Source organism: Podarcis gaigeae (assembly GCF_964106915.1).
Source record: "Podarcis gaigeae genome assembly, chromosome: 4".
NCBI classification, from domain to species: domain Eukaryota; kingdom Metazoa; phylum Chordata; class Lepidosauria; order Squamata; family Lacertidae; genus Podarcis; species Podarcis gaigeae.
In genome coordinates, this window is record NC_139677.1 from 95,661,919 (window position 1) to 95,680,213 (window position 18,295).

The window sequence follows — 18,295 nt, forward strand, 5'->3', positions numbered from 1 at the left end:
CATGTCACAGTAATTCAGTTTTACTACCAAACTTGAGGTTAAACTAACCCCTTTCCAGCCCTGGGAGGATTGTGGAGCATGCTTGTACGACACGCCTACACACTGCAGCAGACACGCTAATGTGTCGCGACACACTGTTTGGACACACCGTTAACTCTTTCTCTTCCTCTACTGCCCCTCTCGAGCTGTACACATGCAGAACTTTTTTATATAACAACTTTTATTAATGTTAACATATGAATTATAATACATACCACAAAACATCACCACTTGTACAATATTTTTATGGACTCCCATCAGCACCTCTCATGATCCTGTTTTGACCACTTCTTATGCATTTCTTAAGATAATTAAAGGCAATATTAATTTAGCTAATCATCCTCGTGTACACATGCAGAACTCATGGTAAAAAGTATTTGCAAAGTCAGAGTACTTGCAGGAATACTAAAAAAGCTTTCTGGACACATTTGGATACCCAAAAGATGTGCTTTTGGAATGCCACAAGGCAAACTGGAAGTAGCCCATTGTGTTAAGCCATCCATTTTTAACCATACGCATTGGATGGATCAATCAGCGATGTATTGTTCCATATTCCTGGGTTTTTATAAGAGCTGCATTCCAGATGTTGCTTTCATTTCCCACAGCTGCACACCAAGGCCCAAAAAACTCTTTTCTGGTAGAGCAGAGCAGCTACAATTATTTCCATTTTAGTAGTTTCCCCTCGATTGTTCAAAGCAGCTTTTCTCTCCCCCTCCCCCAATTTTGTACAAAAAATCCTGTACAAAAAGTTAGTGGCGTGCTACAGAAACTTGTGCATACTGTAAATGGTCATCCTGAAACCTGTGTATACTATAAATGGGCATCCTAGATTTCATCCCCAATAATCTGTATATTCATAACTGTAGGTACACAAAACCCAGCAGTGCTTTTCCTCCTGACGCTCATAGGAAGCAGTGCTGATGGGAGATACAGCTCAGTTCACAAGGATTTTGTGAACCCTCTTCCTCTGGACAGAAACGAAGGGAATCTCAAACAAGGATGAGAAATCTGTGGGCCTCCAGGTCTTGTTGGACTATCAACTTGCATCGGCCCCCAAAAGCATAGCCTATCTTCTGCCCTATTCGCTGCAAGCAGCATTTAGAGCATGAGATTCTTAATCTCGCAATCATGGGTTCAAGCCTCACATGGGGCAAAAGACTGGGGTTGGACTAGATGACCCTGTGGACCCTTCCAGCCCTACAATTCTATGATTCTATCACAGGGGTGTAAATAAAGGTTCTGGTGGAGCAGCCACTGAAGGTGGGCCCCAGAGTGAACGCAGCTTAGCATAAGCTTGCCTGTAAGCACTGGAGGGGCTACCCAAATCACCTCTCTTGTGTGCCACGCAGGCACTCTGTACCCTTATGCTGCCCTCTATATCACACAGCAATAGAGCAGTCACCAGTTCACAGCTATTGATAAAAAATACCCAGAGATAGAGGCAACATTTTATTTTGTCTTCTAGCAAATAGTTATTTAATGCTCAGTCCAACAGACATAATTCATTGTTTAAAAGTGCCAAGAGGAATAACAAACAAGAGTGGTTTTTTTCTTCAAAACAGCCCTTTCCCATTTCACAATCACTTCAGAAAACTACTCATAATTGAGAACATGTCAAAAGGGCACAACGCTGACCAAAAAGGATGTTTTGAAAGGAAACTTACGTACAAGCAGATGAATTTGACAAAGTGGCCTCCAAGTGGGAGAGCTGGCTGTTTTATTACACGAACAGTTCAGAAGACCAATCTGCAGTGTTATGCATGCTGCCAGGTGTGGAAGAAGGGCCTGGCCCGTTGACGTCTGCAGAAGCAGAGGAGCTGGGGGATCCATTCATGAGCTGTCTGAGATGAACACTATCTTCAGGAACAGGTCCATTCTCAAATCTAGTCTCTGTCGGCTGTTGCCTTTTATGAATGAATTCTACCTTCCTTAGGCTAACATTAGACTTTGGAATCACAGACCTTACTTTGTTTTCAGAAAGAGGAGACTTCTCTGCAACTTGGCAACTGGCATCACTCCTCAAAGTTTTTCCGTTCTGGAAAGCAAGTGGATGTATCCATTTTTTATCCGACGGAGGAATCCATTCCTCATCATCGTTTTCAGACATCCTCTGGGCTGGACTTACTTTGATAGATAGCTGCTGAGGACCAGATGCATTGATGCTAACAGAATTTGCATCGCTCGACCTTCTAGATTGCGGGAACTTGCTGACAAGCTGTTTCGCTAAATAATTTTTCAAGGAAGGCCTGGGTCTTTTGCATCTGGCATTGATCCAAGACAATTTATTCTGTGGCAATTTGGTAAGAATGGATTCTCTCCCGCTAGGGAGGCTTACTTGTCGACAAGGTCTGGAAAGGGGAGTCGACTGGGAATCAGGCACAAAGCCTGGAGTACCTGCAGGGCTGTGCTCAAACTCAGATATGGAACCAGCAACTGGGGTGCTTGTTTTCTGATGAGGTGTAGCGAACATCTTATGTAAGGACAGTCCACGCCAAGAAGTATTCCAGCTAGCATCTTGCTCACTCAGCATGGCTTCAGATCTTATACACTTCTTGTTCAGTGTGCCCTCCTGTGGAGAGAAAGCTGGTGCCAAGTTGAACATTCGTACAGTGGTATCTGCCTGTCTGGTACTAGCATCAAAGAGATCAGCTGAAGCATTGTAACTACCCTCGGGGCAATCGGAACTGCTGACCTCAGCCTCTCTAAAATTATAATTTTGCACTTCTGAGAGCAACTGTCTCCCTTTTTCACAAACTTTGTCTCTTTTTTCACAAGTTGCCAGGGTGAAACCCTGTTCCTGGGTGTTTGTGAGATCAGCCATTTGGTTTAGCTAATCGCTAACACTTCCTTTATTTTCCCATTTGTCTAAATTACCATCACCTTTGCAGTTTAAGTGGGTAGTCTTCCTGGTTTGTAAACAAGGGCTTTTGAGACAGTTGTTGGTAGATGAGCAGGAATTGAGATTCTTACAACTACTGACATCTTGGCCAACTCCTTCCTTGGATGACAGACAGCTTCCCTTTGAATGAGAACGTTTAATTCCAGTTGGGGTGGACCGAGGTGAAAGATCTGGGTGCTGGTTGGACCAACACCCCAAATTTTCCTTTTCTTCAGTGAGTAAAGAGGTGTAAGAGGCTTCTTGGTGATATCTGTTGCTAATGAAGCATGGAAGATTCAGCTGGTGACAAGGGAAATTATCTTCTTTGCACATTTCCATCTTCCCAGCTAGCTTCTTCAATTTCTCACCTGACTCTTCAGTAATGAAATTGGCACTGCAAATGCCTGGCTTGGGAGACGACTGCTTAAAAGGTCCATGGAATTCATCAGCTTTTGTTGGCAACACCACGGCTTTGTCATTTTCAATTTTGGCAATGAATTCATTGAAACTTTCAGATGACGGTAGCTCATCCCAAAGCCATGGAGCTTCTTGAGAGTTTCCACCTGCTCTAATGTGACTGGAAGATGGAGCAAGGGGGGAAAGAGATCCATCGTATGTCTGGGGTGGGAATGAGGTCCATGATTTTTCCAGTCCTTCACTGCACTGGATGCTAATTTTTCTCAGAGGAGAGTCTCTCTCTTCTAATTCTAAGGGGCTCAGCAATGATCTGCAGTCTTTTCTTCTTAATGAGGAATAGCCTTCTGCTTCTCTCTTTTCAGTGACATCGTGCACATGACATTTCTTATCTCTCTGTTCTATTTTCGTATTCACAGTCAGGTTACGGTCCTGGGGCTTGAAGACTGACAGGCTATGCAAAGAAACTGGACTATCATCTGAGTTTGGCTCATCCTGGGCAGCCTTGCTTGTACTTAGAGCTACAAGATCAGCGGTTGTTCCTGAAGAAACGCAGGAGGAAGTCAGTCCAAATGATTGAGGCCAGAGGCTTGAAAGAACATCTATGCAACTTGATGGAACTGTACCCAAGGTGCCAGAGCCATGCAGGCCACTGAGTTCTCTGCTTGGTTGATCAACTGCTGCAAAGCAGTCAGGAGGCCAGAAGCCCCCATGGTTATGCTTGGAGTAAGAACTTCGCAGCTCCTTGAGGTATTGTATAACAGTGCAGCCCACAAGTCCAGAGTTTGGTACAACCATCTGACAGGCAGTGAGAGCTCTGGAGTTCTTGTCAATTTGGCAGCAATTTTGCATGGAGCCGGTGCCATCCTGCTTATCAGAATCCTGCAAGATAATAGAAGGTGCTCCATCAGTAGGACAAAGAGGAAGGCCCGAAAGCTACTCTTGCATATTAGCAAGCAGAGTTGAGGAAACTGTCAGGAACAGCAAAAGGAGTGTCTAAACTGAGACAAGACCACAATCTGTGCAGAAAGACATTGCTCCCTTGGGAACTTACAGCTATTCTTTGATATTGGACTTTTGCTTCTTAAGACAGACAAGGTTCTCATTAACTTCAATTTCTATCACAAATTTTGCACAGATCGTTGCACCCATGGGACCATGGGAAACAATCCCTTGCCCCAAAACCCCAGATACACAGGATTGAAATTTCAAGTTCCTGTAACTCCATACTATAAGTTATCTAGTAAGCATCTGTTAAGCACTCAAGGGCCAAGAGGTAGTTTATACAGAAATACTTTCTCCTAACTACAACCAGTGGACGGTTCTTTTCAACCACAGAATAGTAGGAGAGGCTAGCTGGCTGGATTCACTTGGAAGTTGTACTGTAAGGCAGAGGTGCTGTCTTGTGCCCAATATTAGGGGGACTGGCATGCGACGTGTCTGACGTCATATGTGCACGATGCACAAGAATGTTGCAGAGCGGCTTCCTCTCGTGCTCAGGGGGAGTCAGCCACAAAAGCACTCCGCACTTAGCCTCCGCCACCCCTTAACATGGAGGGAGCCCAGCCCCATCAGGGGAGATTTTGAGGAGTCTGAAGACACCTATGCCCTTTGGAGTTGGTGTGCCCGCTGTAAGGGGATTCCATGTTTTGAACCCAAATGCTTAGGTTTACAAGATTTACAAGGTTTACAAGGACTCTCTCCTGTCTATAATACAAGGAGGGTCAATCCGAATTGCAAACTGATGAGGGCACTAAAGCAAGCCCAGCACCAAATCTCTTCAACGACAACAAGTGTAAGGGGCAAATTCAGTTCAAAACGACTCCTCCCTCATATTAAAAAGACTTTGCATATAGGATATTAGCATGTTAGGAAAACAATTATGTAGACCCCCCCCCCCAGTGTCACATGAGCACGCATCTGCACCCTCAGGTGGTGTACCCCAGACACAGATTTACTTCGGTGAGAAGGAAGCCTTGGTTTTTTGCTCTTCCTAGAATCTAACAGTCACAAAATAGATATTCTGAGGAAGAGACCCTTCCTCATAAGCAGCTTTATTCTCATTAATAGTGCTCATTATAATTCCCCACATGTAAGGTGTCTGGAGGCAGATGCCCAAACTCAGAGGATATCTGTGCAAACTGACAGTAATCTCTCTCTCTCCCTCTCTCTGATCACAAACTACCTATTTCCAACTCTAGGCTGTTGAACAGAGAGATTGAAAATGAAAAAAATAAAATCAGCAAGCCTAGAGTAGGATTATTGTTGCAGTGATTTGATTTTATACCTCTCCCAGGAGCTGTGCCTTTGAATTGAAGGGGGAGCGGGAAAATATCCAAACATGCTTCAAGGAGCTGTTGATGGCACGTGTTTACTTTTAGCAGTTGGAACTGAATGGTCTCATAGCCATCACTTGGAAAAGTCAGAACGTTGGAGGCATATATATTATTTGTTCGCACCTTATGGATCGAGCAATTCAAGCCTCATTCTTGGTAACTGCCTCTACGTTCCCGCTTGGAGGCAAAGTGATCTGAACACAAATTCCCACTCCTCTTCTAATTTTGAAATGCAGCCAGACTGGTTTCCTGGTGCAGACGTTAATGTTTTGCCGTAGGAAATAGTAGTCATGTTTGGTGTCTTAATTTTAGTTAAAATACCAATTGTGAAGTAACTAGCGCAGAACAAAAATAGGTTCTCCAATTCTTCACCCCATTCACATGTAGACATTTTTTTTGAGTGTGTGTGGGTTTTGGTGACGAGTGATTTTTTTCTGGACGGGGGATGGGGTAGGGCTTGCCATTGATATAATGCAGAAGCAAGTTATTTCTCTTTCTACATTTCAAACAATTCAGCTTCTTGGGGCAGCTATTCCACACCCTCTAAAATGCCCCAGAAGCTAAAAAGGTTCCAGGGCATCTGAGGGGTGGGAGTGGGTTAGGGTGAAATATAGAAATAAGGCAGACATGCACAAAATTTGGCAGCTTTCATACCCCCCCCCCCCCAATGATGCTCATCTCCCCCCAAGAGTTGTGCATTCTTTGAACAAAACATGCTGGTGGGGGTGAGTTACCTTAACTCCAAAGACAAATTTCTTCCCAAGGAAACACGTTTCAACTGCTTGAAATACCAAACCCAGAACAGCATCCCTGTCTGGTTCCCCTGCTTCTTGTTTCAGTTCTTCAATGTACCTTGAATAAAAGTGTTACAAAAAATTACTGACTGGATACAGCTTGGCTTCTGAGACCTATAAGGAATTTAAGGTCCAAGTGTCAAAATAATATTGCTGTGTTACACTTTGCAGCAAGCTGCGAAGACAGAATTTAGCAAAATGCACTTCCATTCAAATAGCCAGGACATCACTAACTGTGCTATGGTGTGCAACCTTACCTGGGAGTAAGCCTTAATGAACACAGTGGGACTTACTTCGCAGTAAGCACACCCAGGATTGTTTGTGCACATGTATTAGCAAGTTGAAAATGTACGTGGAAATATCTGCCTGCGTATCAGAAAAGGACAGCATCCATCATATTCAAATTTTAATGCCTCCCTCAATCCCTGTACTTGTACAATAGAAGAAGCTGAACTCAGGTTTTCCAGGCCTGCCGTGAAAAAGGAAACAGATTCCCTCCTTCCTTCCACCTCCTTTGTATGTATCAGATTTCTTGGGACAGTCTCCCAGGTTTATCAAAGATCTTCACCTGGGGTCTTTGAGAGCTGCTCTCAGTTACAGCAGATACTCGTAAATACTGGACAAGATGAACCAAAAGCCTGAATACACTGAAACCTGAAAAAGGCTTGACAATTATGAATTAGGGAGCTGTTGTTGTTGGCATCCATCTGTCTCGGGAGACGATGGAGGATTGTGCCTTTGGGGGTGAACTCAAGCTTTTGGAAGCTTGCAGTGCCTGCTGTGCTGTAGAGACCGATGTGGGAGAGACATGTTTTGTTGCAGCTGGGGCAAATGACGGGGTCTGGTTTTGCTGCTGCAAATGCACCATGGCGTTTCTTCTCCCTGCGCTTCTCCCAGCGAAGGGGGGAATGTTACCATGTCTATCCCCATATGAAGAGGGTCTTTTTGATTTACATGGAGAGAGAATTCTGCAAGTTGTTGCTTCTGTTATAATCTGGCTACCTTTAATGGAATACTGGAATAAGGTATCAAAGTCCACATATGAATTTGAGCAACTCAGTCAATTCTTTGGTTATCATTTCTTTCACTTGCACCCTGCTGTTTCCAAAAGAGCTCAGAAGAGCTTTAAATGGCTCGCAGGTGGCTAAAAAGCCTGGCTTAGTATCAGAAATAGAAGTGAGTCATATGACAACAGACTGCTATCTAGACCTAGTTAGCATCAATCAGGGCTCCTGAAAATCTTTACTTTGCTTCTTTTTTAAAAATACAGTTTTTGCCCCCCGCCCCCCAGCCACTGTTTCAAACCTTGGTCCAAATGATCATTCTCTTATAAAGCATAGAAGTTTGAGAACACAAAAGCATTTTCTCATGGCCTCTGACTGTTATCAGAACCCTTCATTTTTGTCCATCAGTGGCTCATCTTCTGCAAATACTGCAAGACAGTTTAGCTTAAGTATGCTACATTAGGCTGTACCTGCTTTGCTCCAGCTTACCTCAGTGTTACTCACTGGTACACATGCAGTGTAGAGCTTGAATTTTCAGGACAAAGACTGATTATTGCCATTTTTTTAAATGCAGGGCATGAAGCAATCATGTTCCCTTTTTCTTATAAACTGAAATCAGGGTTAGGTGGCAAGATGTAGTCATTGTTTGCTCTTCTTTCATCTTACAGATGGATGTTTATATACACAAACATCAATTTAAAAAATGTTTTAAGGAAAGCTGAGAGGGGATTTGAGTCCAGATTTGTCCAGGGATCTACCCCACTAGAATATGCTGGGTTTGCTGAATGTCCACAAATTTCATAGCTGCACAGATTTAATTGCCCCTATTAATAAATACCAGCTTGGTATCCAAGCAGCAAAATGTGCCGCAACTGTTTTTAGAGACATAATTACATCACATGCAGTCTGGGATGTACTGGGTGGGGGGGGGAGGGGGAAACACTCATTTTCAGCAGAGAAATGATGTTGCATTCCTTACCTCTGCAGTCCCTTTGCTGTCACTCCAAAGAAAGTATCCAAACAGCTTCCAAATACTGTCACCTCAAATACATCACGAGTGTCGGCTACCTCTAGTGAGAGTCGATACCTGTAGTTCGCTTCCCTAGAGTCACCTGAGCAGCCACACTTCAGGCAACTGTACCTGTTAAAAGACCAAATGAAAAAGCTACTGGAAGCTGACAACTATTGCAGGTGCATACCAGCTTCCCAACCTAAGTCTTTAATCACCTGTCATCTTAATAATCTAACAGGACAATCCTTTGCATATTTGCTTGGAAGCAAGTTCCACTGAGTCCCATTAGATTTACTCCCTAGGAAATGTACTTGGGATTGTTGCCTTAGGAAAAAATGAATGAAAATGGCATAAGCAACCTGCTTTCACAGGTTCTGAGCGGAGGATTCAAACCTCAGCTCAGATCTGAACTCACAGAGCTGGTTAGGAAAAGGCAGTCCCCATCTGCAACAGACAATTTAATTTCATAAGTGAGAAGCGGTGGGAAACAATCCTGTATGGGAGACTCACTCTGTGACCTCCTGGGGGACAGAACTGGTTGCAGTTATATACTCTTTGTGCGCTCTTTGTCATTTTGTATGTTCTAAAAGAGAGAGCTGACCCTTTAGAGGCCAGAACTATGCCCTGCTTCAGGTTAAGCCCTAAAGGGGGAATTAAACCTGGCAATGCATCACAATGAAAGGTGGGCTACTCGGTGAACAATTGAAAAATGAGAATTAATCTATTTTGTGTTAGAGGAATTATAGATTACTGGAAATGATGTTGACATACTTTAGAGTGTAAATGTTAACAGATTTATTAAAGCAGAAACTTTTCTGGACTAGGCTTCACTTATTACATACTGCTGAACCATGCAGCTCCCCCGTGTGGCAAATCTTTCAACTGCAGTTCCAAATACTCAAGTTTTTCACCGCAGTTTAAACTATGGCATTTGCCTTCTGCCGCCCCGTGTGACGAACTTCCAAGCCTGAGGATCAAATGAGGCCCTGCTAGCTGGCCCTTAGGACTTTCTCTATTCTACTCTCTCAAGGCCACACTCCCCCACTGACCTTGCCCCATGTCCTTGGATGCTTTGCCTGTCTGGAAGGTGTCCTTGAACTGTGACAAGTCCTCTTACTTGCCTGCTTGATGGTTGTGCGTGTGGCCATTTAAAGGAACATCTCTGGCTTTTGTATGGCTGGAATGTAGCCCCCAGCTGAGAATGCCCATCCAACTTTAGAGAATGCCCACAAACTGCCATTTACTTAACATGGCCAGATAAATTTATCTCAGATAAATAAATGTCTTAAAATGATAAACTATCACTACATGGTGTTAGCCTCATCGTGCATAATGCTTAAATTGCTGATGGAAGTCTTGTACTTCTGTAATGCCATGGCCTGGTCTCCACTACAGCAAAGCAAGCCTCAGTCGCATGACAAGCAGACTGAGACCTCCGGGTATAGGGTGGTATATAAATTCAATCAATCAATCAATCAATCAATCAATAATAAAAGTTCATGTGAATTTTGTATGCAAATTACCCATTGCCATATAGCCCCAAATGTCATGCAAGTGGCGAAACAATGTTGTTTCAAACTGACCCCAGGCCTAGAGAATTCATTGCACACTTTTTGAACTGTGACTCCCCCAGGTGTTATTAGACTACAACTCCCATAATCTGCGATCACTAGCTATGATGGCTGGATTTTATGGGAGTTGAAGCCCAACATTCGGAGGGCCACAGCTTTCCTATTTGTGTTGTGCTAGATGATAGTCCAAATTTATCAGTGCTCTGGAGTGGACTTACCTCTTCAAATCTAGGAGTAGCCTGGAAAAGCAGTTTTGACATGAAGGATATACAAAATTGGAGTTCTGGACAGAAATTACAGAAGCAGTCAGGAGATGTCTGCCATTCATGTGCTCCCAGGGTTAGCTACCAAGAGACAACATAGTTTATTGTTAGTCATACCAAGTCTGCTCACATTCCTACAGTGTGAATGTTTCTTAACCTAGACATGCATCACTCAATGCGATTTGTAGTATAGCAGCCACCAATTCTGACTCTCTGTTATTTTAATTTAAGCTTTATTGTTTGCACTTTACCCTGGCCTTTGACACTTGATACACACACACACATTTGTACATATATTAGTTCCCTATTATCTTGAATATAATTTATTTCAAACTGATTTTAATATTGTATTTTTTATTGCTGTAATCCACCCTGGGATCTCACGGTAGCAGGATGGTAAGAAATAAAATATAAAATAAAAACTACTTGGACTGTTAAGAGTCCCTGATATGTAGTAATTCAGGTTGTGTGGCCCATGGAGTGCAACAGGTAATTAGCTCCACTGCCAAAGCCAGGGGTTGGCAACTTCCAGATAATAGGCCTAATTAGGTCCAGCACTGGTTTAAATTTGGCCCCTCACCTGACATAAGATGTAATGTGAAGTGCGAAGCAGGTAAGGACATGGCTACAAAGGGGTAATCAAAGTTAGCTCTGTATTGTTCCTTTGCAAACAAGAGTTTGCTGACATCAATGGCCGGCTGATCAACACTGACAGCAAACATGGATGGGACTGGCTACACTAGAGCTCCCCATCGAAACTCTCTCGTGAACTGTGACAGCTCATTCACCAATAACCTTATCCATTGCATCTCTCCACAACTCATTGTTCAGAACTTGCTTCCTTCCAGTGAGGAGGTGAATACAGAAAGCATACTTCTCTGAGGGTAGGTATTATTATTGGGATTCTTTAAAAATGGGGAAGTTTTTCAGATACAAGAGTAAAGGTTCCGATTTTAAATTATGGAATTGGGGAGAGCAGGGGTCTGAAGTTGGGAAAGCACTAACCAAAACATTTCAGCAAGATATGCTCTTGGGTTTCAAAGCAGAAGGCAAAACAAACTGGCACATGTATTTACTCATCTACAGGACTGGCTAATGCCTTAGTGACTCATTTGCTGGAGCAGAATGCAAGATCAGCACCTGCAGTGTAGAAATGCAAAAGAAAAGCAGTTTTGGTTAGAAAGGGTCTCTGTACAGCAATAACGTAGGGAAGATATAACAGTTAGCCTTAATATCTACTTTCTGACTACTTTCATTGCTCTTCAGGGTAACCTAAATTTTCAGCAATCATGCTGCACATTTACATTTACCAGGAAAGTTCCCCCACTCTATTTTGTTAATCTCATCTCTCTTCCCCACTCTTGCTTCTACATATTTTGTATTCTCTGCCTTCTTTTCCTTTTTCCTGGTTTTTTATTTATAAAAAAAGACTTAAGTGACTAATTCATGCATCGTGGTGGAAGTGGGTTCTGAACACAAAACATTGTTGGCACAGATCTGTATCAATGGACAATGGAATGTGCCTCTGGGGGTGAAGTCAAACCACTGTGCTAGCAGCACTGAAGTGACCTCTCTGGGCACAAGGCTGGCTAGTGTGTATGGAGGTCCTAGGCTGCCCAGATGACAAGATCCCCTCTTGGCCTTGCTGATATGGTCCAAAGGAAAGCAGAGCAATATGTCTGGCAACAGCTTGGCGACAGGAGTTGCTGGAAGGAGGTGTACAAGATGTCATCCATCTTAGGAACTCCATTCTGGATTTGTGTAGGGTTTACTTCTTTTCTTCTGAAGATATCACACAAGGCAGAGGAGGTTTAGGATCAGAGATTCAATGCTATTCTAAAAATCTTCGTTCTTACAATGGGACTAGAACCTTCCTTGGTTTTGTCTTGTTGGTTTCTGCATTTACATGTTCCCCATACAAATCTCAGTGAAGTATGAAATTTTCAGCTGCTGGAGCAGTAGGCGGATTTCAGCCCTCTAGTTTTGAAGCAGACTTACCTAATTCAAATGCCACATCACGAGGAGGATTTCCTCCTCAAAAAATTCCACAGAAGTATATATGAACACAAGAAAAATCCTGCAGGTGGATCAATGACTAGGTTCTCCCTTCACTGTCAGAGACTAAGTTTCTGAATACCAGTTGCTGGAACCCACAGAGGGGAAGAGTGCTGTTGCGTTCAGAAATCTGGTTGGTCACTGTGAGATCTGGATACTGCACTACATGGGCCTTTAGCCTGCCTGATTCAGGAGGTTCTTTTTATGTTCTTACCAGGCCAAATTTCCATCAAGCCCAGAATCCTGTTCTCACAGTGGCAAACCAGGTGCCTATGGTAAGTCCACAGGCAGGACATGAGCGCAACATTCTTCCCACTTGTGTTCCTCATAAACTGGTCTTCAAAGATGTACTATACGGTGCTGCTATCATGGCTAGTAGCCTTATTCTGCATAAATGTATTCATTCATTTAGAAAAATGTACGGGCTGCTTAATAATAATAAACCATCTAAGTACAGTGGTGCCCCGCAAGACGAACGCCTCGCAAGATGAAAAACCCGCTAGACGAAAGGGTTTTCCGTTTTGGAGGCGCTTCGCAAAACGAATTTCCCTATGGGCTTGCTTCGCAAGAAGAAATCCCATAGGGAAATCTCCGGGGACCTCTTTTAAATGCTAGCGTGGGGAGCAAAGACTTCTCCCCCCCCCCCGGCCTTCAGAAGAGGTCCAGGAAGGCCGGCGGGGGCCAAAAGGCTTTGCTCCCCACCGCCAGCATTTTAAAAGCAGTCCGGGATAGCAGGGAAGCGTTTCCCGCTATCCCGGATGGCTTTTGAAGGCAGGCGGGGGGGAGCAAAGTCTTTGTCCCACTTGCCTGCCTTCCCGGGGGCTTTTAAATTGCCCCGGGACAGCTGTCCCGGGGCGATTTAAAAGCCCCCGGACGGCTTTTGAAGGCAGGCGGGGGGGAGCAAAGACTTTTGCCCCCCGCCCGCCTTCAGAAGAGGTCCTGGACCTCTTCTGAAGGCCAGGGGGGCAAAGGTCTTTGTCCCCCCTGCCTGCCTTCCCGGGAGAGCGGAGAAACGCAGCGCTGCGTTTCTCCGCTCTCCCAGGAAGGCAGGCGGGGGGGAGCAAAGACTTTTGCCCCCCGCCCGCCTTCAGAAGAGTTCCTGGACCTCTTCTGAAGGCGGGCAGGGGGCAAAAGTCTTTGTCCCCCCTGCCTGCCTTCAAAAGCCGTCCGGGGGCTTTTAAATCGCCCCGGGACAGCGGAGAATTCCTCCGCTGTCCCGGGACGATTTTAAAATGCTGGCGGGCGGCAGCGCTGCCGCCCGCCAGCATTTTAAGATTGCCCCGGACAGCGGAGAAGTCCTCCGCTGTCCCGGGGTTTTTAAAATGCTGGCGGGCGGCAGCGAAGGCTTCGCTGCCGCCCGCCAGCATTTTAAAATCACCCCGGGACAGCGGAGAAGTCTCCGCTGTCCCGGGGGCTTTTAAAATGCTGGGGGGTGGCAGCGAACGCTTCGCTGCCGCCTGCCAGCATTTTAAGATCGCCCCGGGACAGCGGAGAAGTCTCCGCTGTCCTGGGAAGGCAGGCGGGGGGGGGGGGAACAAAGACTTTCACCCCCGCCGGCCTTCAGAAGAGGTCGGGGGACAGACTGTCCCCGGACCTGGTCTGAAGGCGGTTTCCATAGGAACGCATTAATTGATTTTTAATGCATTCCTATGGGAAACCGTGCTTCACAAGACGAAAAACTTGCAAGACGAAAAGACTTGCGGAACGAATTAATTTCGTCTTGTGAGGCACCACTGTATACAAAATTATATAAAACAATTATCAATGATTTGCAGATAGACTGAACTAATATATATGGCTAAATTATATATATGCCTAAATTATTTGTCTGGGTAGGCTGGCTGGAAGCTTTTTCTTTTTTGTCTAACCCTGTTTTAATATAAACGATCACCTTCACCCATTTTGCTTACAACTGGGGCCCTGGGGATGATACTAGCATTCTAGCACCTGGTTTGTTATGAAAGGCAACATGTCAATACAATACAATAAAAATGAGGGTTGCAACTCAAACCCTTTAACCTGGACTGTACAGTACAGCAGCAAAGATTACCAAAGGACCAATACCACTTCAGCTCGGGTCAAGAGCAAAATTAAACCTGATTTTAATGTTACAGGAATAAAGCTAATGAGAGTCCTGGGCGCAAGCAGCTGCTAAGATGTAGCTTGCAGGTGCAGCAACTTAAATCTAGTACTTCTGGAGCAATCATATTTCTGCCTAATTTACCTCAGGGTGCTAATGCACCTTATTGCTTGTGACTGCACAACCAGCTGTGTTTGAGTCATTTTGGATTAATTAACACTCAATAAACTGGTAGGGTGACTTGTAAGTAATATGTGGATTGGGAGATGTTATGAGGAAAGTGCACACAAGAACAGCAGAGAAGCAAAATGTTCGGCAAGAAATTACTCTTTTCTTTTTTCCTGACATGGCTTCTACATTTTTATAAAGTGCTCAATACTGTGTGTTTTAAAGAGACAGTATGGTGGAGTGGACAGAATAGCGCACAACTTGGAACACAGAGACCTTGATTCAAATCCTTATTCCCTGTTTAGGGAAGCTATTAATGTCTGATGTATTACTGTATTTTAATATTTGGTTGGAAGCCGCCCAGACTGGCTGGGGAAGCCCAGCCAGATGGGCAGGGAATAAATAATATATTATTCTTATTCTTATTCTTATTCTTATTCAGCCATGAAGCTCTCTTGGTATTTTTTGACGAGTTGCTATTCCTCAACCTATGGGAAAGAGGAAAAGATGATGTATGCCAGTCATTCTGAGCTCCTTGGAGGAAAGGTGCAATATAAAAATAAGCTTTGGGACCCGCCACAACCATCAAGTCAGTGTGGGATAAAAAGCATTCATACTAAACAGACATTCTGGCCCCTAAGCTACAAAATCCATTTCAAAATAAAAATACAGTAATATGTTGATTGTTTGCAATTCATTCCAATAAACCATCGTTTGTCAGAGGTTCCCTGAAAGAAAGCTTGTACACTTCCGCTGTGTGTACAACCACAAGATGGTGTTGTGTATGCTTTAATGAGCATGTAGTGAGGTCCAACAGCTACACCTTAAAACACAGGCAGAGGGAATATAGATTTGGATGCACTGGTGGATTGCTACATGATTTTCAGCTGAGGTACAATGGTTTCAAATTTCCAGTTATTTCACAGCAGCACTTTAGCATACCCTCCAACATTTCTCTGACAAAAATAGAGATGTCCTACCATACCCTCCACTTCCCTGATGAAAAGTAGGAACATTCTAAGGAACAGAGGGACATTCTGGGATCAAATCAGAAACTGGGATGGTTTCTGTCCCTGGAAAATAGACACTTGGAGAGTCTGCCTTAAGCTATTGGAATCCTTCGTCTGTGATAATGCAGGTGCCGATTGTAGTTATACTGCAAATTTCCTAGTGTATAAAACCCATGGGGTTTTAAGCCAGATGCCTGCCTTAAAACATGTTGCAGAGTCCTTTGCAATGAGCCAAGGGATCCATAGCAGAATGTGCACATCAGGATTTCCTTGGCCAGAGGAGTCAATCTGGAAAAGGGTGCCTGGAGGATAACACATTAAAGAAGGGGGGAAGCGCTGTGCTTTATACGTTTTTAACTAGTACCACTTAATCTTTGCCCTTTTAAATAGCAAGCAAGCACCAGTGGTTGTAAAATTGTTTTGATGTACAGTAAGCTCACAACTTACGCGCATTTAGCTTGTGTACATTCTGCTCTGCCTGCTTGGCAATTAAAAAAAAAATTTTAAGGAGTGAAAAAAGAGCAGGCATCCAGGAAAAAAACCCAATGGCCATGATGCCTGGAATGTAACCTCACATATACTCCAGGCTTACTGTATTTAGCTACTGGTTTTGTTACTTTACATTTTACACATTTTGAAAAATAATAATAATGAATGCCATCATGGGAGAATGACAGAATACAAATACATTAAAGAAACAAAATGAAACCATGTGGCTAAAGGAAGGGCAAAACCCCCTTTCTTTTTTTGCATGGTACAGTGACCATTTGTATCTCACATGAGACAGGAAGAACAAACAAGGACTCCTATCATTCCAAGTCTCATGGTGGACTATTGGAGAGTTCTCCTTGAGTAGAGTATATACTCTTTCTTTGTATGTCATGTGTGTGGTGTGATAATGTATTTTCCTTTTCATTCACAATACAGTGGTACCTTGGTTTACAACCATAATCCGTTCTGGAGGTCTGTTTGTAAACCAAAACAGGTTGTAACCCAAGGCGTGCTTTCGCCAATGGGGCCTCCCCAAAAAATTTGTTCGTAATCCAAAAAAAATAAAAAGGGTTGTACGTAATCCAAAAAAAGGTTGCAAACCGGGACACACACTTCTGCGTTTGACATGTTTGTAATCCAAGATGTATGCAAACCAAGGTACCACTGTATCCTGAAAGCTCTTATGGGTGAATAATGCAAAGGCATTCAAGATGTTTACAACAGTCCTCTTTTGAAGCATGTTGCACAATGAAATAAAAACCTTAAAAAAGAAATAAATAGAATAAAATGGTAAAGCGAGGGTTTGGGAGCTGCCTAGTGACAAGGAAGGGTGGCAACAAGAGTGGTGGCTCCCCGATTGTAGAATGCTCTCTGCAGAGAGGCTTGCCTGGCCTGGCGCCTTCATTACATGTCTTTAGGCACCAGGCAAAAGCATTCCTCTTTACCCATGCCTATGGCTATTAAATAATCTATGGCCTGTGAAAGTGTAGGGGAGAGGACTGTTATTATGATGACTATTTTATTATCTGTCAGTATGCTTTTTATGTTTTTATCATTGATGTTCTGTAATTTTTTTAAATGTTGTATAGCACCCTGGGGTCTTTTAATAAAGGGTGGTATATAAATTGAATTAATGGCAGTAACAATGGCAGTAGTAGTCCAACCACTGGCACTGGTTTTGATCTCTAAAGCCAGCTCAGGAGCACAATACCTCAAGGATCGCCTCTCTCCATATGAACTGACCTGGAGCCTGAAATCATCCCGAGGCCCTTCTTTGCGTGCCTCCTCCACCTGAGGTCCAGAGGGTGGCACCACAAGCGGTGGCTCCATATTTGGGAAATGCTCTCCCCAGGGAGTCCGCTCACCTGGTGCCTTCGTTATGTATATATTTAGGAGAAAATATTCCTCTTCTCTCAGGCATTTGCAACCAGCGTTTCCCAAACTTGGGTCTCCAGCTGTTTTTGGACTACAATTCCCATCATCCCTAGCTAGAAGGACCAGTGGTCAGGGATGATGGGAAATGTAGTCCCAAAAACAAGAAGAGACGCACGTTTGGGAAACTCTATGGATTTCTAAACTGTTATTTGTCTGTTATTACAGTATGTATGTCTAGGTTTTTATAGTGTAAACCGCCCTGTGAACCCCAGATTAAGGGCGGCACAGAAATTTAATAATATTTTTCGGTAATAATATTTTGGGAAAACCCGTGTTTTACCAAAAATTTCGGGCGCAGCATTAAGGGGCCAGTGGGGGGGGGGGAGAGACACGAAGGAAGATTACAAAGAGGAAAAAAGAGACATTGGTTATAAAAACGGGAGGGGAAGCGCCTCACTCACCACAGACTTTCAAGTTCCCTCACGCCCCCTACCACACATTCTCCTCACGCTCCAGAGGAAGTGACGACATCAGAGTCGCGCACCAATCAGAGAGGGGGAGAGACAGCCCCGCGCGAGACCCAAGACACCGCCGGCAACGCCAACAAGGTCTGTTTTTCCCGCCTCGACCGAAGGCAGCCAATCGCCGCTCAAGCCCCGCCCGGCCTCCCCGCCTTACCGCGCCCACCGACCAATCGGCGGCGCCCTACACGGCTTCCAACCGTCAGAACCGCGCGCCCGCATCCACAGCAGGTCTTGACAAGCTAGCCAATCGCGGGAAGCCTCGGTAGCCGACCTCCCGCTCT

General features: G+C 44.2%; 1 protein-coding gene across 1 annotated transcript; it reads right to left on the bottom strand.

The window, feature by feature from the left end:
* Positions 1–1,703: 1,703 nt before the first annotated feature.
* Positions 1,704–18,203, bottom strand: DDIAS (DNA damage induced apoptosis suppressor). Its single transcript, XM_083736329.1, is given in 7 exon segments — positions 1,704–2,869; positions 2,873–4,213; positions 6,402–6,519; positions 8,445–8,606; positions 10,267–10,392; positions 11,317–11,451; positions 17,952–18,203. Coding segments are annotated over 5 exon segments (2,841 nt in total). The 5' UTR covers positions 10,377–10,392; positions 11,317–11,451; positions 17,952–18,203; the 3' UTR covers positions 1,704–1,759.
* Between the last annotated feature and the right edge of the window lie 92 nt (positions 18,204–18,295).